At 51.5% G+C, this 26,447-nt stretch overlaps 1 protein-coding gene across 1 annotated transcript in view; it reads left to right on the top strand.

Annotated features, from left to right (window-relative positions):
- AACS (acetoacetyl-CoA synthetase) overlaps positions 1–21,250 on the top strand; it is a 59,417-nt gene extending 38,167 nt beyond the window's left edge. Inside the window, exons 10-18 of the mRNA XM_021072487.1 lie at positions 1,642–1,766; positions 7,916–7,980; positions 8,107–8,229; positions 10,709–10,822; positions 11,903–12,028; positions 14,289–14,358; positions 14,869–14,927; positions 16,090–16,292; positions 20,007–21,250. Coding sequence (XP_020928146.1) covers positions 1,642–1,766; positions 7,916–7,980; positions 8,107–8,229; positions 10,709–10,822; positions 11,903–12,028; positions 14,289–14,358; positions 14,869–14,927; positions 16,090–16,292; positions 20,007–20,144 — 1,023 coding nt within the window. The 3' untranslated portion in view covers positions 20,145–21,250. The remainder of the gene's footprint in view (positions 1–1,641; positions 1,767–7,915; positions 7,981–8,106; positions 8,230–10,708; positions 10,823–11,902; positions 12,029–14,288; positions 14,359–14,868; positions 14,928–16,089; positions 16,293–20,006) is intronic.

The raw sequence follows: 26,447 nt of genomic DNA, 5'->3' as shown, positions 1-26,447 counted from the left end.
CCGTGACAATGCGGCCAGAGCCAAGGGATGCGGCGCCTCTCGAAGCTGGAAGAAGCAAGCAAGACCCTCCCCTCGAGCCTCCAGAAAGAATTCCCAGCCCTGCCAACGCCTGATTTTAGACATCTGACCTTCAGAACCCTCAGACAGTAAATTTAGGTCACTGGGTTTGCGGCAATTGGGTACAGCAGCCAGAGGAAGTACATAGGCAGATCACCCAGTTAGGGGATGGCTGGGCATCCAGATGCGCTACCAGGCGGCGGGGCCTTCGGGAGGCTGCGCAGAGACCAGAGCTACCCCTGCACTGCAGAGCCTACGGGAGGTCGCTGTCCTGCTCCCAGGATGGCCTTGGTCTTGCCTGAGGCTGTTTACATACTTTAGTGTGGAATGCACATCATCCGACCAGAGCTTGAGACCAGAGCTTGAGTTCAGGCCGTTGGAGATATTTGTGACCTTGCTGAGCTCTGAGGGGTGAAAACCTAATAAGTTAAAGGAAGTATGTTTATCCCAAGAGAACAAACCCCAAATCAGCTTTTTCTGAGACTGCAAATCTCAAAAGGCTCCAGAATGATTTAGCTCCTTGTCCTGGATGGTGATTCCATGCTGAAGCCCCCGGGACCCCAGGCAGACCCAGGAAGCGGTGCTCTTGATGAGTCACCAGAGGCTGGTGGCCTCATCCCCCACGTGCCCAGCTGTAAATCAGGGGGTTGGGGTTTCTTTCAGCTGCAGCCATTCCCCGCAGCCCCTCCATCCCCATCCCCCGTCCCAACATGGGACAGTGGTGTGGGCACCGTCAGGCTCTGGCCCTGTCCACACAGGAAACCCAGCCCTAGGGATGTTTCATGTGGAATTGCAGCTCAGCTGCCTCCCCGGGACACAGTGATTTCAAAGAACACGGTTCTGCATCGAGGGGAAGTACATGATGAAAAGGCTCAAAAATCCAGAGCAATTTTCTCAAGTGCGTTGCACTCTTCTGGGAAGCATCCTACCCATGAAGGATTGGGCCGCTGGATATTCCACAGAGTGTGCCAGGCGCCAGCCGCAGCCTTAGGCACCCCCAGCCAGGCTCCTGCTGTGTCACTTACTGACCTGCTTTAACTGCTGGACAGTGAGGTGGCCAGGATGCAATGCTGCCTGTTAAAATAGTTCCTTAATAGAAGAAACTCAGGATGTTAAAACTTAAAAAAAAATGAAAAGCAACTCAACGAAACGGAACTCTGTGTGGGTCCCCTAATTCTTTACCCTGTGGCACTAAGCATAGGTTGTCCTCAGGATCTTTTAAATTTTTTTGACCGAACCCTCTGCATATGCAAATTCCCCAGGCCAGGGATCAAATCTGAATTGCAGCTGCGGCAATGCTGGACCATTAACCCACTGTGCCACAGTGGGAACTCCCCTATCAGGGGGTTCTTAACCACCGCTTGGGTGCACTCTTTGACATGTTTTAGCACACACGTGTGCATTTATCTGTGCCATGACTTGACAGGGAGTTGCTAGGGCAAAGCATTGTGCATTTGAAACAGACATTTCTCAGCCCATTTTGGCTCAGCATCAGGCGGCTTTCTAGGGACGTGAGAGGCCAAGTGACCAGGCAGAGGGGAGCTGGCCCAGCGCTCGGTGGACACGTGCTCTTGTCTGTTTCAGGTCGGCTGGATGATGTGGAACTGGGTGGTGTCCGCTCTCGCCACCGGGGCGGCTGTGGTCCTGTATGATGGCTCCCCCCTGGTGCCAACGCCCAACGTGCTCTGGGACCTGGTGGACAGGATTGGGTAGGTACCTGGGACGCCCTGAGATCTGGGTGCCATTTCTGGAATGCTCTGCCTGGTTCTCTCCCTCTTGGGGGGATGTGCAAGGGCAGGGAAGCTACCAGGAGCAGGTGAAGTTGTCCAGGAGAGTGGGAAGGGACCAGCGCCCCTGTCAGGGACCTCGGGGGCTCCCCACGCCTCCCTGGGCCCAGGAGTGAGCTCTGAAACCCCAGGGCACAAGGAGAGGAAACATAGTCTAGATTCTGAGAACTTCCAGAGCCACTCAGAAGAGGGGCAGACTGAGGGCTGCTCAGAGCATGATTTCACTCAGGGCCCTTCACCTTGTTGGTGCAACAGAGCCTGATCCAGACTAAATGTATAGACCCGCTCAGGGAGAGGCGGGATTAAGATGGTGGAGGAGTAAGATGTGGTGCTCACCTTCTCCCACAAACACATCAGAAAAATTATCTATAGGATTTCCCATTGTGGCTCAGGGGGTTACAAACCCGACTAGTATCCATGAGGACTTGGGTTCAATCCCTGGCCTTGCTCAGTGGGTTAAGGATCCAGCCTTGCTGCAAGCTGCAGTGTAGTTTGCAGATGCGACTTGGGTCTGGTGTTTCTATGGCTGTGATGTAGGCCGGCAGCTGTAGCTCTGATTTGATCCCTAGCCTGGAAACTTCCATATACTTCTGGTGTGCAAAAGCAAAACAAAAACAAAAACAAAAAACTGCATGTAGAATGATAGGCACAGAACATCTACCGAATGCTACCAGAAGACCTTAACCCCTTAAAAGGGCAAGGAAGAGAGAGACAGACGTGCTCAGGGGACAAGCGCATAACTCATCCAGGATCCTGCAGGTCCATCCCGGGGGTGTCCCCAGTGTTTGGACTTGCTGCCCCAGGGCTGGCCAGCATCCTACAGGGTCTTCTCAGACCCATGGGTGTGCTCCCAGGTGTCCAACTGGTGCTGCAGAAAGGCACTGCTGCCTCCCGCTGTCCTGTAACCACTCTCTGCTTGGTTGGATGACAAGCAGGAACCCTGACGACAGAGGCAGCCACCAGTTAAAGTGGAGTGTGGGGGGAAGGGGACGCGGCCGTGTGTCTCCTCTGTCCCCCTCCTCCTCCTCATTGTGAGAAACAGTCAGAAGACTCTGTTTCATTAGTACATTTTTTGCTGATGAATTAATCATAACCGCAGTACCCTCTCGCCACTGTGGTTGGTGGCCACTCTGGGCCTAATGATCATGTTTCCTGAAATGAGAATGTGGAAGCTGGCCGGGCTCCTGAGGCCCGGAAGTCAGCCACGCTCCGAAACGTTCTAATTACTTTACGTTCACAGTGGGGAAACAGAAGGAGCCACTGATGTGGCTTAAATCCTTGGCCATTAATATTTTAAATATAACTTCGGCCTGGGTAATATTTAAATCCTGACATTTGGCTCACGATATTAGTGAGGAAGGTTATCTCCTAATGAGATTGTTTCCAGCGGAAAGGTTAATCATATCCCTGGGAACCTAGACGGCTTGAAGACCTTGGCCTTTATTACCTGTAAGCTGAGCTCAGGTGGAGGTAGTTCTGGGGTGTGTGCACGTGTGTTACAGGAAGAGGGATGGAGAGGAAAAGGTACATCTCTGGGGCTTAGAGCTGATGAAGGATGAAGGGCCCAGGGAGATCCAGCTCTGGCCGAGAGTATGTGCATGTGTGGGCGCACACGGGTGTGTGTGTATACGTCACAAATAAGGGAGCACATGTGAGCACACGTGCACTTGAGTGTGAAAGGGTACATGCATGTGCGTGTGAGCATAGTGTGAGCACACAGATCTGTGAATGAGTGTATATGTGCATGCATATGATTGCGGGTGTGCGTGTGTGCGTGTGTGTATATGCATGCACACACACGTGCACATGTAAGTAGGTGTGCATGTGTATGCACATATGGGTGTGAGCATGCATGCCTGAATGAAAGTATGTGTGCACACATGTGATTACGTGTAGGTGTATGCATGCATGTGTATATGCATGTGCACACACAGGAAAGTGTGTGTGTGTGTGTGTGTGTGTGTGTGTGCACGCATGTGGGTGTGAGAGCACGCATGTCTGTGAACGAGTGTATGTGTGCCCACAGTGCCTGTATGCATGTGCGGTTGTGTGTGTGTGTTGGGGGGGCAGTCCTGTGGTCTGGGTCCGTGTAGAAAGCATCTGGGCATCTGCCTTCTACCCCGGTTGGCCTGTGCCCTGGATGCTGGCTGAGCCGTGGCCTGGGCCATCCACAGGGCCCCTGCAACCTGACCGGCTGGGGGGCTTATTTGCCAGGGTCAGCGAAGCAGGTGCCACTTGGCAGCTGGAAGGGGCTGAGGGTGAGGGGCACCTGAAGGACAGCATGTCACCAGTGGTCAGGCAGGGCGGGGGCCTTCTTTCCAGCTCTGCCACCTCCTGAAAATGACTCAAAACTAACTTAAATGACAAACTATTGCCTTTGGAATGGATTAGCAATGAGATCCTGCTGTGTAGCACTGGGAACTATGTCTAGTCACTTATTATGGAGCATGATAATGTGCGAAAATAGAATGTGTACCTGTATGTGTAACTGGGTCACCACGCTGTACAGTAGAAACAAAAATTGTATTGGGGAAATAACTTAAAAAATTATAATAGTAAGTCCTGCAAAAAAAAAAAACTGACTTAAATGCAATTTTTTTTTTTTTTTTTGTCTTTTTGTCTTTTGTTGTTGCTATCTCTTGGGCCGCTTCCGCGGCATATGGCGGTTCCCAGGCTAGGGGTTGAGTCGGATCTGTAGCCACTGGCCTACGCCAGAGCCACAGCAACGCGGGATCCGAGCCGCGTCTGCAACCTACACTACAGCTCACGGCAACGCCGGATCTTTAACCCACTGAGCAAGGGCAGGGACCGAACCGCGACCTCATGGTTCCTAGTCGGATTCGTTAACCACTGCGCCACGACGGGAACTCCTTAAATGCAATTTGACATAAAGTCCTATTGGTTTGTGGCAGGAGGAATGGCTCTTCAGCACCCCGGGGCAGACAGAATCCTTGAAGTGCTATTTCAGGGCCTCTGACTTTTTTTTTTTTTGTCTTTTTGCTATTTCTTGGGCCGCTCCCGCGGCATATGGAGGTTCCCAGGCTAGGGGGCCAATCAGAGCTGTAGCCACTGGCCTACGCCAGAGCCACAGCAACGCGGGATCCGAGCCGCGTCTGCAACCTACACCACAGCTCACCGCAACGCCAGATCCCCGACCCACTGAGCAAGGCCAAGGATCGAACCTGCAACCATGGTTCCTAGTCAGATTCTTTAATCACTGAGCCACGATGGGAACTCCAGGACCTCCTACTTTTAAAGTAACATCAGTCATTTAGGGAAGAAATCTTTGTTGATTACTGTCATGTCAGCCCAGGACTTACTAACCTGTTTGATAACTGTGTGGTTATTCTGTAGACATGAACCAGATTCATGTCTACGTGGATTGGACTCTTTTTTTTGCTGCCCCATGGCATATGGTGTTCCTGAGCCAGGGATCAGATCCAAGTTAGTTGTGACCTACACTGCAGCTGCGGCAATGTTGAATCTTTAACCCTCTGTGCTGGGTCAGGGATTGAACCTGTGATCCAAGGCTGCAGAGACGCCTCTGATCCCGTTGAGTCACAGCAGAAACTCCTGGATTGTCCTCTTTGTTTGGAGTGCATTTCTGGGCCTCCAGGTCTAGCCCAGAGAATGTTCTGCTTAGGATTGGGGCACAACTCTGGGGTCTTTGTCCAGGTTTGAAACTGGGCAGGCGCTTCACGTTTAGGGCGAAGTGTGTGTGTGTATGGGGCATATTCCAGGCAGAGGGAACAGCAAGTGCTGAGGTCCCAAGGGAATGAGATGGGGGTGTTGGAGAGGCTGGGAGGAGGGTCTTATGGCCCAGACATGAGGAGTTGAGGTGGGTGACTGGGATGGGAAGTGATGAACTGGATGAGGGTGAGGGCAGGGGTCCAATCTCCCAGGGGTGTCTGGGCTGTGCCTACAGAGTAGGCTTTTGAGTGAATCGGAAACCATTGGGGCATGTGAGCCAGGGGAGCTGTGACATCCTTTTCATGAGCCATGGGGTTGAGGGCAGATTCGGGGAGATCTGGGCTCAGGCTGGTGGAGCCTTGGAGGAGCTGTGTTGGCAGGGCTGGGGCACTGCCTCCTTCTTCATGCGGTGATTCCCAGCAGCGCTCACTAAAAATACTCAGTGCCGAGCACCCACGCAGGGGCGCCACGTCGTGAACTCTTTCTGAAAGCATCTTATGTCAGCTCTGGAGGCAGAGGGGGAGCCCTCGCCATTTCTTTAGAATAGCATGCCTGTGGCCCACCATCTCTGTCTTTATACTTTGCCACGGTCACGGTGTGCCGAGAGACACCTGTGACTTAAAACGCATCAGGAAAAGGAGGCGGATAGGGGATGAGCAAAATCAAGTTTTGAGCGCTGTGATTGGTCATTGGAGATCTCTGTACCCAGGGCTGGGGATGGTCACTGCTGCCCATCAGAAGGTGATGAGAACCCTGGTCTTGTGTTAAAGGGTAGATATTCCCGAAGTGGGCGACGCCTTAATCCTAGAGGAGACCTTGAATCAGGTCTGTCTTGAATCAGACTGTCTGAGCTTATGAAATAAACAAAGGTGGAAAGTGGGGGGGCGGCCTGCGTATTTCCTGTTCCCCACAATCTCCCAGTTCCCAAAACAGCCGTCATCAGGGCACAGCGACCCTGGAGGTGCCTGAGATTTTAGTGCTGGCAGTGAAGAGAATAAAGGGACAGGTGGCACGAAAGACAGTAGCTTTGAGCCCCCCTCCCCTCCGCCTACCCCTGTTGATTCTACGCCTCCCAGCCCAGTGGGCTCTGAATCACAGGGTTCTCTGTGTCTCTGCCTCTGATAATCCTCTCCCTGAAATGATCCTGCTACCCAGGTGTGAAGGGATGGGGCTTGCTACCCCGAGGGGGCAGGAGGGATCTCGATTTTATGGCCTCCTTCAGCCCCAGGAGAAAACCTCCTTTACTTAGGGAGATAGAGCTTACCGGAAAGAAACAGAACATTAAATAACACTCTCCCCTTGAAAACAAAATGATTTATGCAAAGCATTGTCCTTCTCAGGACAGACTTGGGGATAAAGGACATTGGATTCTAAATGTTCTAAAAAAGAAGGCTGTAAGAGTTCCCATCGTGGCGCAGCAGGAACAAATCCGACTAGGAACCATGGGGTTTCGGGTTCAATCCCTGGCCTCGCTCAGCAGGTTAAGGATCCAGTGTTGCCATGACCTGTGGTGTAGGTCGCAGACACAGCTTGGATCCCTCATTGCTTTGGCTGTGGTATAGGCCAGTGGCTACAGCTCCAATTAGACCCTTGGCCTGGGAACCTCCATATGCCGCAGGTGTGGCCCTAGAAAAGACAAAAATAAATAAATAAAAGAGAAGGCTGCAGTTTTCTAAGTTTCTTTCAAACATGAACTTATTTAAGAAAAGTGGACAGGGAGTTCCTGTTGTAGCTCAGCATGAGGATGCGGGTTCCATCCCTGGCCTTGCTCAGTAGGTTAAGGATCCCGTGTTGCCACAAGCTGCAGTGTGGGTCACAGATGTGGCTCAGAGCTGGTGTTGCTGTGGCTGTGGCATAGGCCGGCAGCTGCAGCTCTGATTTGACCCCTAGCCTGGAAACTTCCATATATCACAGGTGCGGCCCTGAAAAGAAAAAGGAAGGGGGATGGGTCTGAAATTTCAAGCATGGCATCTTTTCTAACCAAAGCCCCCATGGTCCTCTCCACTTCACTGGAAAATGATCACGTGAGGTCAGAATTTGAGGGGCCTGATTCTGTGGCCCCCATTGGTCCCTCTAAGAGAAAGTCTCCTGCAGTTGGGAAGATGGTGGTTTGTACACAAACAATTGTTTAAGTAGAGCCAGATGTTTAAGAGAGCCCAGGTGCTCTGCAGACCTGTCACTGCTGGCCCCGGAGTAAACACTGGTGTTGTAACTTTGTTTTCAACTAATTATTAAGTATTAATTTGACCCAGAAAAGTGACGTGTCTTGGATTTTGCAAATTTGTCAAAAGTGAGTTACTAATTTGAAAATACTTTGGTGTCTGGAACATGCAAGAGCCTTGATGTGTTTCTGGTGCTTTCTTTCCCTCTCTTACCCTCAGCATCACCATCCTTGGGACGGGTGCCAAGTGGCTGTCAGTGCTTGAAGAGAAAAACATGAAGCCAGGTAAGTGTGCCTCCCAGGGTGTCTGTTTAAGGCCAAAGAAATCAGATCCACTCTGCTACCTGTTTCCTGAAAAGCCAGCCTGAGGGTGTCGACTTTGGTTCTGATCTTCTGTGCTTCTGGTCCTAGCGGAAACCCATAGTCTCCAGACACTGCACACGATTCTGTCCACTGGTTCCCCGCTGAAGGCCCAGAGCTACGAGTACGTGTACAGGTGCATCAAGAGCAGCGTCCTCCTGGGCTCCATCTCAGGTACGGCTCCCACTGTGTGCCTGTGCCGGGGAGAGGGTTCTGGAAGAACTGGATGTGGGAATCAGGCTTGGCTGCTAAGTGTGCTCCCTCTGTGACCCAGAAAGTCCACCAGCTTGAATCTATCCAAGTAAATAGATGGTGGAGTGAGCACCTATGTGGGGTCGGTTCCTTATGCTCGATAGTTCTGTTCTAGGGAGAAGCTGCAGACCCCAAGTTAGTGAATCCTGAACCACTTACAGCCAGGGTTGGGGAACCTCACACACAATGCCTCACTTCATTATTATCTTAAATCCTAAACAGCTCATCCTGGCAGATTCTGTTTTCTTTGCAAAAGAGAAACCAAGTTTGGAACGTGCTAAGTGACTTGCCTGAGGCCACCCACTAGCAGGGAATAGAATGAGATGCAAATAAGATGATGCCCTGGGGATGGCGCTTCCCACCCCGCCTGTCCCCATCCCCTGGTTCTCCCCAGAGCTGCCTGGTAGGGAGGGGTTGTCTCCTGGGCCGGCCCAGTCCATCTCAGGGCAGCTGTGGGATCTTGTCCTGACCTCCTGCCGCTGTCCTCAGGTCCTGGCTCTGGTCCTGAAGCAGTGGGAGCAGCACCTCCATTCATGGTGTTGGGCCTCCTGGAGACCTGGGGGCTGGTCAGACCAGTCACTGCAGTGAACCTGAGTCTCCTGTTTTCACAGGAAGGAAGGATATGGCCCTTTGATTCTCTGTCTGAAATAATCCGGCTGCTTGTTGGGTGCATCGGACCATTTTATGCGTGTCCTGAACCCTCCCTCTTCCCATACCATTCATCCACGCAGAGCGTGATTAAGGACAAAACACATTTTTTTTCTTATGGCCGTACCTGTGGCATATAGAGGTTCCAGGGCCAGCTGAAGCTGCGACCTATGCCATAGCTTCGGCAATGCTGGATCCTTTAACCCACTGCACCAGACTGGGGATTGAACTCGTGCCTTCGCAGCAATCCAAGCTGCTGCAGTCGGATTCCTTTTTTTTTTTTTTTTTTTTTTGTCTTTTGTTCTTTTAGGGCCGCACCCGAAGCATATGGAAATTCCCAGGCTAGGGGTCTAATCAGAGCTGTTGTTGCTGGCCTACGCCAGAGCCATGGCAATGCCAGATCCCAGCCATGTCTGCAACCTACACCACAGCTCACGGCAACGCCGGATCCTTAACCCGCTGAGCGAAGTCAGGGATCAAACCTGAAACCTCATGGTTCCTAATCAGATTTGTTTCCGCTGCGCCACGATGGAACTCCGGATTCTTTTTTTTTTTTTTTTTTTTTTTGTCTTTTCTGGGGCAGCACCCATGGCATATGGAGGTTCCCAGGCTAGGGGTCCAATCGGAGCTGTAGCAGCCAGCCTACACCAGAGCCACAGCAACGTGTGATCCGAGCCGTGTGTGAGACCTACTCCACAGCTCATGGCAATGCTGGATCCTTAACCCGCTGAGCAAGGCCAGGGATCAAACCACCAACCTCATGGTTCCTAGTCTGATTCCTTAACCACTGAGCCATGACGGGAACTCTTACAGTCGGAACTCTGAAGGATTCTTTTTTTTTTTTTTTTTAAGTGCTGCAGGTGCAGCATATGAAAGTTTCCAGGCTAGGAGTTGAATCAGAGCTGCAGCTGCTGGCTGCAACCACAGCCATGCCAGATCTTGAGCTGCATCTGTGGCCTACACCACAGCTCTTGGCAATGCCAGATCCTTAACTCACTGACTGGGGCCAGGGATCAAACCTACGTGCTCACATCCTCATAAATACCGGTCTGGTTCATTTCCACTAAGCCACAACTGGAATTCCTACAGTCGGATTCTTACCTAATCTGTTTGTGCCCACACGACATCTGGAACTTCGGTCACATGAGGCCCTGCCCACCCAGTCACCTACACATGGGGACAGTTGTCGCAGGGGTTCAGGGCTGGAGGTTAACACCGCTCCCTCCTCATAGCAGTTGGGGTCTGACACCCTTTTGCGTTCCTTCGCGAAACTGGATTGTTTCCCATCCAGCACATTCTCTCCCGAATGAGACCCACACTCCAGGGACCGCAGGGTTTTCGCTTCCCCAACAGTGAAGTGAACATAAACCATAGCAAAGAGCCTTTGCACCTGACCTTCTGCGGCAATGCCTGTGGGCAGAGCTAATAGGGCAAAGCTTCCGTTTCCCATGAATCTGAGCCTCGGATTTCATTGTGACCGCAGGGGCCATTTACTTGGTTTCTTCTCTAGTGGGAAGTCCTGGTCCAAAAATAAATCACCCGGACATGGGAGGTTCGCTCCAGTTTCTAAGCCACGTCCCCCCTCTCCCTGGAAAGAAGCTCGCGGCCTGGGAATTTGTCAGTATTTATTTGGAGAAAGAGTAGTAGATGTTTATCATTTGGGGTCTTCCTTCTTTATCTCTCACTCATAAAAAACATACGTAATTCGTCTTGGTCTTTGGCATTTGGAATCTCTTTTGGCCATTGTCTGCAGGTGGCACTGACATCATTTCCTGCTTCATGGGCCAGAACCCTTGTGTTCCCGTGTACAAAGGGGAGATCCAGGCCCGCAACCTGGGCATGGCCGTGGAGGCGTGGAACGAGGAAGGTGATGGCTCCAAACGCTTTCTCTTTCTGGGACTAGTGTGAGTGGTAACTTGGACGCGCTTGGCTGGGTAACTGCTTGGTGACAGTTCTCCAAAACCGCCTTGCCAACGGATGGCGCTTGAGCCTGGTTTAACACCCACCTGGCTCTCCATAGCCTTCAGCCTGTCCAGCTGAGGAGTAAGTGTGGCCTGGAGCACAGTCGGAGGGCCTGTGCTCAGAACGCCAGGCGGGCAGTTGTTCCCTGGCATCCAAGCTTTGGAGATGGCTGCTGAGGCCACCCCTCCGCCTCAGTATCCCTGGGCCCTGACCTTGATGAGGACCTGGAGCAGGATGCTGGACACCAGGGGCAGCATGATACCATTTGTGCAAAGTTATTATTATTATTTGCTTTTTAGGGCCATACCCGCGGCACATGGAAGTTCCCAAGCTAGGGGTTGAATTAGAGCTGTAGCTGCTGACCTACAACACAGCCACAACAATGCAGGATCTGAGCCACGTCTTCGACCTATGCCACAGCTCACAGCAATGCTGGGATCCCCGACCCACTGAGCAAGGCCGGGATCAAACCCACATCCTCATGGATACTAGTAGGATACATTTCCACTGAGCCACAACAGAAACTCCCCAAAGTTAACTTTTTAATTTTTGGCCACACCCACAGCATGTGGAAGTTCTGGGAATCAAACCTGTGCCACAGTAACCAGAGCCACAGCAGTGACAACACCAGGTCCTTAACCCGCTGAGCCACCAGGGAACTCCAATTTGTGCAAAGTTTAGAAACATGCAATGTGACATTTTGTTCAGAGATGCGTGTAGGTGTAGTAAAAGTATTGTAATACGCACAAGGGAATAGCACATGGCATTCGAGAGAGATTTGGGAGAGCGTGTCTGGAGGGAAAGTCATCTGGGGAGGGATAAGCATGGCTTCCAGTGATGCTGGGGTGAAGATGGGTGGGACCAGCTCTGTTACTTTGTATGCACATAAGAGCTCATAGCCTAACAAAGAGGAACAGAGAGAAAGAAAGCAGGGCTGTGTGGCTGTGGCTTGTGCTCAGTTTCTCTCTCATTCCTCCCCAACCAGGCAAGGCAGTCTGGGGGGAGAGGGGGGAGCTGGTATGCACCAAGCCGCTTCCCTGCCAGCCCACGCACTTCTGGAACGACGAGAATGGCAGCAAGTACCGGAAGGCGTATTTCTCCAAGTTCCCAGGTAGGAGGGGGATGCGGGCGGACCCGCCCAGATTCCACCCCCCCCACCCCGCCCCCCGCCCCCCGCCCCAGGGTGGGGAGTGGGGATTTCGGAGTCTAATTCTGGATGCACCCACCATGCAGTGTCAGCCCCCTCCACCCACCACAGCCTGGGGAGGCTGCTCCTAGCTCATCCCACCCTTGGGGCTGTTACAAATTTTTGATCAATGTCTTATTTTCAGCTTGAAGCCATCATACAAAACTCCTCTAAATCTGGGTTTAGTTTGCTTTTTTTTTTTTTTTTTTTGTCAAAATGGCTGTACCTGCGGCATATGGAAGTTCCCAGGCTAGGGGTTGAATCAGAGCTGCAGCTGCTGGCCTATGCTGCAGCCACAATGCCAGATCTGAGCGGCATCCACAACCTACACCACAGCTCACAGCAATACCCAGTCCTTAACCCACTTAGCAATGGCAGGGATCAAACCCACATCCTCATGGTTACTACCTCAAATTCTTAACCTGCTGAGCCACAACAGGAACTCCCTGAGTTTAGTTTAATTAACCTCCCTCCATGCCCAGAGGCCCTTGGCCCCAAGCCCTGCTGCTGGGAGCTGACAAGAGCCACGGTTTGCCTGCGGGATGGCAGAGGGCCCACTCGCTTACCCAGGATCATCTGCCTGGTCAGGGAGTAGTGGCGTGGGCAAGGGGTGTCTGGCATGGGTCACTTCCATCTCACGGCTTGTCATCTTGTCCTGGTGGAGGCAGTGGAGGAGGAGCTTCATGGTGGAATGATTGAGAGCCCGGCTGTCACCCTCCGCTCATCTTCTGAGTGATGTCTTGCCCCAGAGCAGGGAAGTCTTTTTATTTAAAGCTCTGATTCCTGCCTCCTCCTTATCTTATTTCATAAGCAACCCTGAGTTATTGCTGCTATATAATTCATAATTTAGCAAGCCTTCTGCTCTGGAGTTATTTATACTAAGGACTTGCTTTCTTCAGTCTCTAGGAAGGTAATTTGATTTTGCATGAACCACGTGTGGAGAATCAGAAAGTGGCAGGTGACCATCGAGGGCAGAATTTGCCATGGATCCCTTTTGTTCCTCTACCCGGCATTGCACGCTCGCACATCTGGTGGAGCGTCCCTTGTAAAAGCCCTCGTACCTGGTGTAGCCCCCCTACTCACCCCCGAACCCCCTACCCTGTCCCCCATGCTCCGGATGTGGCCCTGCTTGCCCTGGCTACCTGCTCTGTTTAAGCCCCACCTTGGATCCTGCCAGTGCCAAGCTCTTCAGACAGACCCTGAGCTGGTCTTATTTGCTGTTTTCCCCTTTCCAGATGACAGGGACTCCGGGCTTATTTCAGGAAGCCGGATCCTGCTTCTGAGTCATGTTCTTGGTTATCGACCCCTGGGGCACCTCCTTTGTTTATGGGCCCCATCCCCAGCCGTGTTCACCCTCAGGAGGAGGCCTCCTCCTTGCAGTTCCCTTGAGGCATAGCTTCTCTTTACTGCTCCCTTGGGGGGGTGGAGGATGTGTCCAAAGCTGGGGCCCGATCCCTTGGGTCTACTGGCTTTGCTGCGCCATGAATGTCACCAGCCCAGGATCCAGCTGCGTGCTGTGGGCCCCATGGGGGTGGTTCAGGGTGGCTTGGCATCAGCGTCACCTGCTTCTTTCCTCTTCCTCTGCCTTCTGTGTGCCTTGGGTTTTACCTGCTGTTTAAATCTCTGTCCGAGTGGCTGGTGCCTTAGTTCAGGCCTATGTTACTGGGACTGTTGCAGTAGCCTCCCGCCTGGTCATGGTGTTTCTCTTTATTCTGTACCAAGATGGGTCCCAGCCCCTCCAGACCAGCTCCTTCAGCCACCCTGACCACCCTCTCTTCCTAAGGCGGGCTTGTACTTTGCTTCCCTCCACTCAGAGGCCTCCCCTCCCCAGCCTAACTTAAAGCTCCACTGGCCTCCCCTCCCCCAACCCCCTCACATTCTCACTGCTGGGGTTGCCCTTGGCCCCTGTGAAGTCCCTCGGCCTGTGTTGGTCCCTGCAGGAGTGGCGCACTGACTGGTGCCTGTCAGAACTGGGTGTAGGGCTGATCCCACTAGAAGGTATGTTCTTGGAGGTGGGAGCTGTCTGGTCACTTCTGCTCGCAGCCCCCCATCACACCTGTTTCTGGGCCTCGGTTGTATCTGTTGACGAGAGTTACATTGCTGCCATACCTGCCACAGGCATCTGTTCGGGCATCTGGTCAGGACCCCTCCCCTTGGGGTGACGAACCCCTCTACCTCCTTGCAGGTGTCTGGGCCCACGGTGACTACTGCAGAATCAACCCCAAGACTGGGGGCATCATCATGCTGGGCCGAAGGTAAGGGTCCGAGGGCCTGGGGTCTCTTCCCTGGGGCCCTGTCCCTGAGTCCCGGGCCCTGCATCTGCTCCGTCCTCGGGGCTGACTATGCCCCATCCCGGGCCCTTCCTGTGTCAGCTTCCCAGGCCTGACCCGCATTTCTGTGCCCCACAGTGGAGGGTCGGGGGTGTTGGAGTGGGAGGCTCATGTTCACGCACAGTAGTGACGGCCCTCCCGGGGCAGGAGTGTGGGGTCACAGGATGCATACCACACCTGGGAGAGGGGACAAGTGTCCAATGGGAGGGGCAGGGAGGTGACAGATGTTCCCACACCAAGGGGACCCCCTTGATGTCTAACTTTGAGTTTAGAGGGAGAAAGAGTGGGTGGTGGTCGTTGGGATAAGGAGCCGGGGAGGGAGCCAGCAGTGACTGGGTATGGTGTTGTCATGGAAAGGGGGTGACTTTTCCCCGGGTCCCCTGAGACGGGCCTTGCTCAGGAGCTGCTGTTTGTTCACCCCTCATCTCTCTGCAGTGACGGCACGCTCAACCCCAATGGAGTGCGGTTCGGCAGTTCAGAGATCTATAACATAGGTAGGTACTCTCAGGTCATCCAGGAAGGGTGGAAGGAGTGTCTTAGCCGGGAGCCAGTGTCATAACATTGGTCCACTTGCCTCCGGCTGTGAGTAGACATGTATGAGTGTGTCCTTCTTCCTAGAACATGCCTCATCCACATTGCTGGTAGCTCATAATATTTTAGAACAGGATTCACTTTTTTTTTTTTTTTTTTTCTCTTTCTTTTTCTTGTTGGCTTTGGCTCGATGTGGAATCTGAGTTCCCAGACCAGGGGTTGAATCTGGGCTGCAGCAGTGAAAGCTCCAAGTCTAATCTCTAGGCCACCAGGGAATCCTAGAACAGGATTCCTAAAGCCCCATGGCTCACCATTACTTCTCATCCTCACCATGGGCTTCATCAGGTTGGTTGTGTCTGCTCTGAGGGTGAAGAGACATGCACAGAGAGGTTGTGTGATTGCTGAAGGTCACACAGCACCGACACCAATTAAAGACAATGGGCCCTACAGATGCATAGTAGAGTCACTTGTGGGCCATTAGAATGCCTCATCAAGGCCATGAAATCAGCCTCCCAGGAAGGTGGCCTTTATACGGCTGTCAGAGTCCCAAAGTCATGTCACTGCCTTCCACCAGTGGGGTCTTCATGACCCTTGCTTCCTTTTTATTTTTCGTTTTGTTTTTTTCCCCTAGGGCCGCCCCTGCAGCATATGGATGTTCCCAGGCTAGGGGTCTAATCAGAGCTGTTGCTGCCGGCCTACACTACAGCCACAGTAACTTGGGATCCGAGCCTCATCTGTGACCTGCACCACAGCTCATGGCAATGCTGGATCCTTAACCCACTGAGCAAGGCCAGGGATCAAACCCAACCTCATGGTTCCTAGTCAGATTCATTAACCACTGAGCCACGACGGGAACTCCCTTTTTATTTTTAAGTTGATTTGTAATTGAGTAAGGTCTGTGCATGCCTCCTTATAAAACATCAATCACTGCAGCGCAAGCTACAGCTCCCTGACTCTGCCCAGTGATGGATGTCCTTCTCCCTGTTCTCCGGGGGCTCTTCCCGCGGGCTGGGGGCAGAGACGACGGTCCCTGCCAGGCCCAGTCTCCCCTTCCCTTCTACCGGGTCAACCGGAGGAGCTGCCAGCAGAGGTGGTGAGAGTGAGGCCCCTGCCTTGTCTCCACAGTGGAAGCCTTCGAGGAGGTGATGGACAGCCTCTGTGTCCCCCAGTTCAATAAGGACGGGGAGGAAAGAGTGATCCTTTTCCTGAAGATGGCTTCCGGCCACACCTTCCAGCCTGACCTGGTCAAGAGCATCCGCAACGCCATCCGCCTTGGCCTGTCCGCTCGGCACGTGCCCAGCCTCATCCTGGAGACCAAGGACATCCCGGTACAGCCCCCTGGCAGCAGCAACCACAGTGCCAGCACTTCCCCGAGAGCCCACACGCTTCAGGAGCTCTCGTCTAAGAGCTTGCTCACGCTTTATATATAGTTTGTCTGTGTTGCCTGGCAACCACATCCTTTTTTTCTCTTCCCCCATCTCTCTCTTTTTTTTAACCCTTCCTAAATTGCATGTAAAGCAACTTCTGCTAAATACTCGTCCTCGGAGGGTACGCAAGCCCAGCCCTGCATGTCCAATTGGCTTTTCCCCAGTGTGGTTTTAGCATATTCTCAAATTATTAATGAGATAATTAATTTTTAACTTTTTAAAGAGCCACTGGGGTGCTCTTGCTCTTGCCTTTTAAGATCTGCTGGCAGAAAGAAGATTTCAAGCTATTTAGAGGCACCTCCAGAAAGCTGTCCCCCTCCCCCTACCCGTTATACTGTGTTTAGGTTCTAAGTGGGGGAGGAGGGGCACCCAGATCGGATCCCAGCTTTAACTTTTCGTTGCTCACAAAACGAATGCCAAGTAGAGGAAACTGCCATGTGTGTGTGCACACGTGTAGACACATGTTCACTACAACAGTCTAAGCGTACAGTTGGCCGGACTGTGTCTGAAGCCTGAGGAGCAGCTGTTTACTGAGGTGGGGGATTGGGAGCAGGTACCCAATGGGCCACCAGGGAAAGGAGAGTTTTGATGCCACTTCCCGAGCGGGGGTGCAGATGTGAGGTGCAGTTAGAAACAGGGCTTTTATACCATCCAAACATTTCTTTCTTTTTTAAAATTTTATTGGAGTACAGTTGACTTACAATATTGGGTTAGTTTCAGGTGTACAGCAAAGTGAATCAGTTATATATACACATATATCCATTCCTTTTCAGATTCTTTTCCCATATAGGTTATTACAGAATTTTTTGTTTGTTTTTGTCTTTTCTAGGACTGCACCCGTGGCATGTGGAGGTTCCCAGGCCAGGGGTCCAATTGGAACTGTAGCCACCGACCTACTCCACAGCCACAGCAACAAACGTGGGATCCGAGCCTCGTCTGCAACCTACACTGCAGCTCTCAGCAACGCCAGATCCTTAACCCACTGAGCGAGGCCAGGGATCGAACCCGCAACCTCATGATTCCTAGTCCGATTCTTTTTTTTTTTTTTAATGTACAGTTTTTTACTTTTTATTTATTTATTTTTTTATTACTCAAATTAATTTATCAAATCTGGAGTTGTATAATGATCATAACAATCCAATTTCACAGGATTTCCATTCCACAACCCAAGCACATCCCCCCACCCCCCAAACTCCTAGTCCAATTCATTAACCACTGAGCCACGATGGGAACTCCGGTTATTACAGAATATTGAGTGGTTACCTGTGCTCTATAGTAGGTCCTTGTTGTTTATCTGTTTTATATACAGTAGTATGTATGTCAACCTTCCACATATTTCTTTTTTTTTTTTTTTTTTTTGGTGTTTTTAGGGCCACACCCGCAGCATGTGGAGGTTCCCAGGCCAGGGGTCAAATCAGAGCTACAGCTGCCAGCCTACACCACAGCCACAGCAACGGAGGATCCCTAACCCATTAAGTGAGGCCAGGGATTGAACCCACAACCTCATGGTTCCCAGTCGGATTCATTAACCACTGAGCCATGACAGGAACTCCCTACACGTTTCTTTTTCACTTTGGTTTTGCGTAGGAAGGGTCCCGGGGCCTGGGGGTCTCTGTCCCTTTAGGTGCATGGCTCTTGGTGGCTCTCAAGGAGAGAAGGGACTTCTTGAGCCAGTGACACTGATGCCTTTTCCTGGCTAGGCTGTAAGGCTTTCCTTCAGTGGGTCAGCTTTGTCTGCATCTGGAAAATTTGGGGGAACTAGAGTTTGATTGTCCCTTTGGCTTTCTTTTGTTGAAAAAGAACCCGTGTCCTTTGCTGCCAAAGTGATGATTTATTGGGAAGCGAGAAAGATCCCAGCATGTCTTTCCACCCTCAGCCTGGCTCTGCTCAGCTCAGCCTTGGGTGCCTAGCTCAGCTGTCTTCTCTATCTGCTGGCATATGAAGTCATTTTGGGGTTCCCTTGGGATTTTCCAAGTGCCCTCATGTTCTAGATCCCTGTAGTCTGAACTAACAGGGGGCTTAGGAGGGGATCACCTTGTGTCCCTGGGGTTAGGGGAGGCGGGTCTGGTCTAGCCTCAGAGACTTGGGGCTGGACATGGCCAAGGTCACGGGGCACTGGTCACACCAAGGGGGATGACCAGGCTATAGGACCCAGCAGCCCCAATGGTCCAGACCCCAGCATATCTTTGGCCGCCGTCACAGTGAAGGTGCTGGCCCATCCTGACAGGAGGCTGTGACTTAGCTGGCAGGTGTGGAGGTGGGATGCCCCAAGCAGGAGCCCAGGGAACTGCCTCCTCCAGCCCTTCTCACCAGGAAGCAGGGGCAGGGTTTTTTCTACAGTGACACCTTGTTTATTTTGTCAGCTGGTGGAAGCTGTCTTAGTTCTCTTGAGCCTCTGTTGGGGCTTTAATGTATAGCTTAGACACACAGAAAGCACGAGAGAGGCTTGCATCTCAGGGTGAGGGGGGCCAGTGATGCCCCAGTGACAGGCAGTTCCTCGGAAGCTGGTGCTTAGATCCTTAATTAGTTGACACATCGACTGAGTTTCTCAAGTGAATGAATTTTAATTACATCCCAGGTTAAAAAAAAAAGTGCCAGAGTGAGGAGAGATCGGGGCACCGGCAGCTTTATTAAAAATCTATGTTCTAGAAATTTCCTGCTCCCTAAACATGCCAACACCATGGCCAAATGCCCATCGGGGTGAAAGATGAAGCACATGTGCTATGAATTTTAGAGGGAGCTTTGAACATGTGGAAAGAGTCAGAGCATAAGAAAAGCAATGTCCCATCTCATTCAGGTACACGGCTCTGGGAAAAGATTTAGTCGAAGTTTGGTGAGGCTCTGGGACACAGCCCCCTCTCTAGTGATTAGGGACGGAGTCATTGGAAGCCAGCCCACTCCTGAAATAGGCTCGTCTTCAAAATACCATGTAAGAAACTGAATATAAATTTTAAAATAAAAATAGTGTATGAGTTCCTGCTGTGGCCCAGCAGGTAAAGAACCCGACTAGTATCCATGAGGTTGTGGGTTTGATCCCTGGCCTCACTCAGGGGGTTAAGGATCCGGTGTTGCCGTAGCTGTGGTGTAGGTCGCAGATGTGGCTTGGATCTGGTGTTGCTGTGGCTGTGATGTAGGCTGGGGGGTTCAATCCCTGACCTTGTTCAGTGGGTTAAGGATCCCGCATTGCTGTGAGCTGTGGTGTTGGTCGCAGATGTGGCTTAGATCTGGCTGTGGCGTAGGCTGGCAGCTGTAGCTTTGATTGGACCCCTAGCCTGGGAACCTCCACATGCCAGTGTGGCCCTAATAAAAGCCAAAAACAAACTAACAAACAAACAAAAAAATGGTGTAATAGCAAGGCACTTCTGAGAGCCGTGAACTGCCCAGTTTACCCACAGTCTCTGGGTGGTTGCTGGTGTCCCCATTTTACAATCTAGGAAACAAACTCGGCTTAAAGACTTGCCAACAGTCACCCACTGAGAACCGCTCGCCACCAGAGCTCCCAGTTGCATTGGTCTTTTGACTTCAATGTGCCCAGATATCAGAGCTGAGGGATTTTTTTTTTCCACTTGGGGTTTAAAGGCTTCTCGTTTGCTTCCTCCACCCTTTCTCTGGCAGTACACCCTCAACGGCAAGAAGGTGGAAGTGGCCGTGAAGCAGATCATCGCCGGGAAAGCCGTGGAGCACCGGGGGGCCTTCTCAAACCCCGAGACCCTGGATCTGTACCGGGACATCCCGGAGCTGCAGGACTTCTGAGCTGGGCTGGCTGGCACATCCCTCAGCTACATGCGTCTGTAGTGTCACTTTTGTACGCTCAGGAAATTACTTAGACACCTAAGGCCCTTCAGGGTTTGTGGCGAGGGTCCTGAGGCCTGGGGAAGGACCATGCTTTGTTCTGCAGCTCTGTCTGCCGGGCCCCAATGTCCCCCCCCACCCCCCCACCCCCGCCCCGCACCCCTGCTGCCACCCACCAAGGATCCAACAGGGAGGGTTTGGGTTGTATGCGTGGAGGGCCTGAGTGTGTGTCTCTGCACACTTGCAGGAAAGAGCTGTGTGTGTGCACCGTCACGGCCAATGCCCGGGTCTGCCCAGAGCTGGTGGGCGTCCTGGTGATGGGGCACCCCTGTGTCACTTCGTACGGTGGCTCCATTTCACTCTCTTAAGGCCCAGATCTCTTTCTTCCCTTTATGTTGGACCCCAAGCTCTGGCCGTGGTCCTTCAGGGCCCGTCCATCTGCTGTGGCACGTTACCTGCCCCGGGGCCTAGGGTGACTTTACAACATCCCACAGCTGACTGTCAGGGCCATGGGCTGGCTGCTCTCCCACTGTGTGTCACCGACGGAATCTGGGTAGTTCTTCAGGGAACCACGTGTCACATTCCAACCAGAGGGCGTGTCCCAGCACAGTTCCGGTTCTCTTTGGAGAACGAGTGGGTTTCACATCTTAACAGGATCTCTTTATTTCATGGACTTTGAGTGGTTTTAAATTTTGTTATTATTAGTTAAGTGTGTGGTGCGTGGGCATTTGGAGGCATGGGTGATCCCTGGGTCCCACTGAACCGAGCTGCTGGGCCTCAGGGAATGTGGCCTCCCTTCCTCCTTGCCCGGGACCCACACGTGGACAGCATGTCACCAGCAGCTCTAAGTTGGGTCAGGTTTGATAGGTGGGTTTGTATGTACTTTCTGATTCAGCATTTTAACAAATTTCTGTCATCATAATGTTCATTTTTGTATACATTTTTAAAAACTGAGCACAGTGAAAAAAAAATTTTAAACCCTTTTTCTTGTGGGTTATCCAAATGAGGGGGTGAGTGCTTTGAGGTATTTAATGCAATAAACAGATACACATATATACATATATGCACACAGGCCTGTGCGTGCGGCCTGCTCGTCTGTCTTCTATGAAGGGGGAAGGGATCTGAGGGTGGACGCTGGTGCTGGTGGGCTGGTACCCCTGGGGAGGTGTTTGGTCCAGACAGAGGGGGCGTTTCCTGGGCCCCTGGTAGCTCTGGTGACAGAATGGCCCGAGACCCCTTCTCAGCGTGAAACCATACTCTAGAGTGCGGAGTGTCTTCCCCCTAGGCTTCCCCTGGCTCCCCAAGGGATTCTGAACAGCTCATTGCACGAGCTCCATGTCACAGCATTCAGGCTTGTCCCGGTAGGGCTTACTTTTCTCACATCATGGGAGGTGGGAGGCAGGGCATGCTTGGGCGGGCAGAGGGTCTGTAGGTGCCTGGCTTCACCTGGCTCCTGGCCTCCACCTTCCTCCCCAGGGGCTACTCACCTCCAACCTTCCACTCGCACCCCAGGCAGGACGGAGGGCGGGGAAGAGTAAAAAGCCCATCCAGTCTCAGCAAAGTATTGGCTTTTCCAGAAACCCCACCCAGTGCCCATCCTTGGGGGGCCAGAACTGGCCCACAGGCCAGCCCCAGCTGTGGGGGAGTCTAGAGAGCTGAGTATTTTTATTTATTTACTTATTTATTTTTTGTCTTTTTAGGGCTGCACCCGCAGCATATGGAGGTTCCCAGGCTAGGGGTTGATTGGAGCTATAGCTGCCGGCCTACACCACAGCCATAGCAATGCGGGATTCTTAACCCACTGAGTGAGGTCAGGAATCAAAGCTGCTTCCTCATGGATACTAGTCAGATTCATTTCCGCTGAGCCATGATGGGAACTCCTGGAGAGCTGAGTGTTTTTATTTTTTATTTTTTTTATATTTTATTTTTTTTTTTTTGTCTTTTTGTTGTTGCTATTTCTTGGGCCGCTCCCGTGGCATATGGAGGTTCCCAGGCTAGGGGTTGAATCGGAGCTGTAGCCACCGGCCACAGCAACGTGGGATCCGAGCCGCGTCTGCAACCTACACCACAGCTCATGCCGGATCGTTAACCCACTGAGCAAGGGCAGGGACCGAACCCGCAACCTCATGGTTCCTAGTTGGATTCGTTAACCACTGCGCGCCACGACGGGAACTCACTGAGTGTTTTTAAAGACGACCTATGACCTTTTTGTAAGGGCAGACCTCATTTTACTGCGCTTTGCTTTCTTGTGCTTCCTAGATACCGCATTTTTGTTTTTGTTTTTTTTCATTTTTACAAGTTGAAAGTTTGTGGCAACTCTGCTCAAGCAGATCTATTGGTGCCATTTGCTCACTTCCTGTCTCCATGTCATATTTTGATAATTCTTACAATATTTCAAATCCCCACTAGCAAAAAGATTATGACTCGCTGAAGGCTCAGACGACGGCATTTTTTAGCAATAAAGTATTTTTCAGATGACAGCATTTTTAGCAATGAAATATTTTTTTAGTTTTAGTATGTACATTGTTATTTTTAGACATAACGTTGTACAGTTTACAGACTACAGTATAGTGTAAACATAACCTTGATATGTGCTGGGAAACCAAAAACTGCTTGTGACTAGCTTTGTTGTGCTGGTCTGGACAGAACCTGCAATATTATGCCTCGCTTAGTTTCTTGCCGCTGCTGGAGCAAATGATCACAGACTTAACACAAGTGTATTATAGTTTTAGGGGTCAGAATTTTGATGCAGGTCTCCCTGGGCTGGAATCAGAGTGTCCACAGGCAGAGTTCCTTGAGGAGTCTCTAGGGGGGCACCCCTTCCTTGCCTTTCTTCTTCTAGGGGCCCCCTGCTGCCTGGGCAGGTAGTTAATTCCTCCATTCTCACAGTCTGCTGCGACTAACACTCCTGCCTCCCTCTTCCATGTATAAGGAGCTCTGTGGTTACACTGGCCTCACTTCAATAAGCCAGGATAATCCCCTTATTTTCTTTTATGATTTATTTGGGGGGGCTGTACCCACAGCATGCAGAAGTTTCCAGGTCAGGGGTCAAACCTGAGCCACAGTGGTGACAATGCATGCCAAACCCTTAACTACTACACCGCCAGGGAATTCTCATTACCCCTATTTTATTTTATTTTTTTGTCTTTTGTCCTTTTAGGGCTGCCCCCGCGGCATATGGAGGTTCCCAGGCTAGGGGTCTAAATGGAACTGTAGCCGCCGGCCTCCACCAGAGCCATAGCAACGCGGGATCCGAGCCGCGTCTGCAACGTACACCACAGCTCACGGCAACGCCGGATCCATAACCCACTGAGCAAGGCCAGGGATTGAACTCACAACCTCATGGTTCCTAGTCAGATTCGTTTCCGCTGAGCCATGATGGGAACTCCATCATTACCCCTATTTTAACATATACTCATTGGCAAGCTTGATTCCATCTGCAGCCTTAAATACCCTTGGCTGTACAACCTAACATTTTTGTAGGTTTTGGAGACTGGGATGTTGGCATCCTTGGCGGGATGGGGGGCATCATTCTGCCCACCTCAGCCGGGGCTGTAGGTGAGGAAGGGGAGGGGGGTGGTCAGGAAGGTGGGAATCTGAGCAGGCAGAATGAGTAGTTGGGACTCCTGGTTGTTGACCACCCCTGGACTGGGCTCGTCCTCCTCAGGTGACCAGCTTGCCTCCCAGGGCTCAGGTCAGGCCTGGGACCCCAGCCCTCTCCTCCAGCCACATGCCCACTTCATACTGACTGTGCCTGAGGAAGTCGTTAAGGCTTAATCATCATGCCCTTTAGTTCCAGCAGACGGCCCAGGCTGGCTAAGCCCACGCATCCTTATTAATAAGCCGTGCTGGACAACTTCATTAATGAGAGACAGATGGCCTGGAACAACAGCCACTCGAATGCCTGCGGTGCTGGCTCTCTTGTAAAGTGCCTTGGCCTGAGCATCACTTCAAATACCCCAGCACCTGCTGGCCAGCTGCCCTCTTCCTCCGCAGGCCACCTTGTGCCGTCGTCTCCCTCCCCACCCCTGTCCTTCCAACTCCTCACAGCAGCTCCAGGGAGCATTAGGACTGGCCAGGGCTGCCAGGTTCTGTGCCCCTGGTCACCTCCCACAGGTGACCAAAGAGAGGAGGGGAGGAGAAAACTGGCGAACTGACTTCTAGGAAAGACTTCCATCCATCCGGTGTCCAATCCAGATCCTCCCTGTTGCCCTCGCCCAGCACCACCCTGTTACCCTGAGCACTGGTTCTGGTTCATCAGGCAAATAGGTGCTGAACACACTGCCAAGGCAAGCGAGAGCCTGTCGGGTCCGGCCAGGCAGCCCTAACTGCTATTGATGAGCTACGGTTCTTTCTAAGCCACGGTGGCCGTTTACATCAGTGCAAACTCGTTCTGAAAAGCCCTGGTCCCCAAACCAAGGCTTTCGTAAGTGGGTAAGTAAAGTCCCCTTTAGATGATGCTTAAAATGCACTACCAGCTAAGCGACAGCTCCTTGTCACGGCTGATCATCTTGGAGCATGCTCTCGGCCATCACAGCAGTAAGTGCATGGTCTTATAATTTCATTAGATGACTTCCAGGGGAGAAACAGTTGTTCGTCAATTCATTATGCCCTGGAACAATTTCCAAACTTCATCTCGGGACGCCCTCCCTCTGTTTCCTCCCACTCTTTCTTTCTCTGGCTCAAACTGTAAATTATGTGTTTTGGGGAGAGTGCAAGAGACAGCTTGGCCCCAGTTTTCATTTTCTGGGCTCAGAGCTTGCCTGTCTCATCCTTCCTGCTCACCATTTACCTGCTCAGCATGGTCTCATTCTCTTTGGCGTCTGCTTTTTTCAGTCATGACTCAGGGTTTTCCTGGCTACAAATAAGAGAAACCCCAATCCTCAAGTGAAAAAAAAGGATAATCTTGGCTTACAGTTTTGAAAGCTCAAGTGCTAGGACTAACTTTAAGTGTGGCTGGGTCCCGGGGCTCCATGATGTCATCAGTTCTCTGCCTCCATATCAGCTCTGCCCTCCTCTGTATCTACCACATTCTCAGATGCCTTCTCCTCTCATGACCCCAAGATGAATACTTGCAGCTCCAGGCTTATGTCCTATAGGGCTGAGAGGAGAGAAAGCTTTCTGCCCCTCTTAGCAAATTCCAACAGGAGTTCCCATGTTGAAACCCATTGGACTGCCTGGATCACATGCCCAAACCTGAACCAATCACTGTGGCCGGCAGGAGAGAATATACTGATTGGCTAGACCTGGATCATATGACTCCTTGGGCAGGTGTGAAATCAGCTGCACCCAGTAACCTAGACTGAGGGTGATGAGGGTGGGTCCTGGAGGAGAAAACGGCTTTCCTTCAAAAAGCCAAGGTGGCAACCAGCCCTCCTGTCTCTTTTCATCTTTTCTCAGGTGCCAGCCCTTCTCTTTTCTCCCTGATTCCTTCTTTCTCTAGGAGAGACTCCCTCTAACCTCCTGAGTCTCTCCCCCTGACCCCCACCCCTTCCCAGTACAGAATCTCAGGTTGATTGGGAAAAAATCTGAGTCCTGGATTTCTCCTGTGGTGCAGCGGGTTAAGGATCCGGTGCTGTCACTGCAGCGGCTTGGGTCCCTGCTGTGGCACAGTGGGTTAAGGATCTGGTGTTGTCAATGCAGCGACTTCAATCCCTGGCCTGGGAAGTTCCATATGCTGCAAGTGTGACCAAAAAAAAAACAAACAAACAAACAAACAAATGATGAAAACTATTGCATTTGGAATGGTTAAGCAATGAGATTTTTCTGTATAGCTCAAGGAACTATATCTGATCACTTGTGATGGAACATGATGGATAATGTGAAAAAATATATATATATTTATGCATAATTGGGTCACTTTGCTATACAGCAGAAATTGACAGAACATTGTAAATCAACTATAATAAAAAAAATTAAAAAACAAACAAGTTGGGTCCTGGGGACTCTTAGAATGTATTTCTAGATTAAGAAAATGGGGTGGGGGAATTCCTGTCATGGCTCAGTGGAAATGAATCTGACTAATATCGATGAGGACGCATATTCGATCCCTGGCCTCGCTCAGTGGGTTAAAGGCTGGTGTTTCTGTGGCTGTGGTGTAGCCTGGCAGCTGCAGCTCTGATTTGACCCCTAGCCTGGGAACTTCCTATGCTGTGTGTGTGGGCCTAAAAAGACAAAAACAAAAACAAAAACAAAAACAAAAACCCAAAAAAACGGGGTGGGAAGTGGGGTAAGGAGAAATGTGCTCTGTTTTTCCATAACAAA

Source organism: Sus scrofa, chromosome 14 (genome assembly GCF_000003025.6).
Source record: "Sus scrofa isolate TJ Tabasco breed Duroc chromosome 14, Sscrofa11.1, whole genome shotgun sequence".
NCBI lineage: Eukaryota > Metazoa > Chordata > Mammalia > Artiodactyla > Suidae > Sus > Sus scrofa.
Note: the sequence above shows the minus strand (reverse complement) of the source record. Positions and strands in the feature narration are given on the sequence as shown.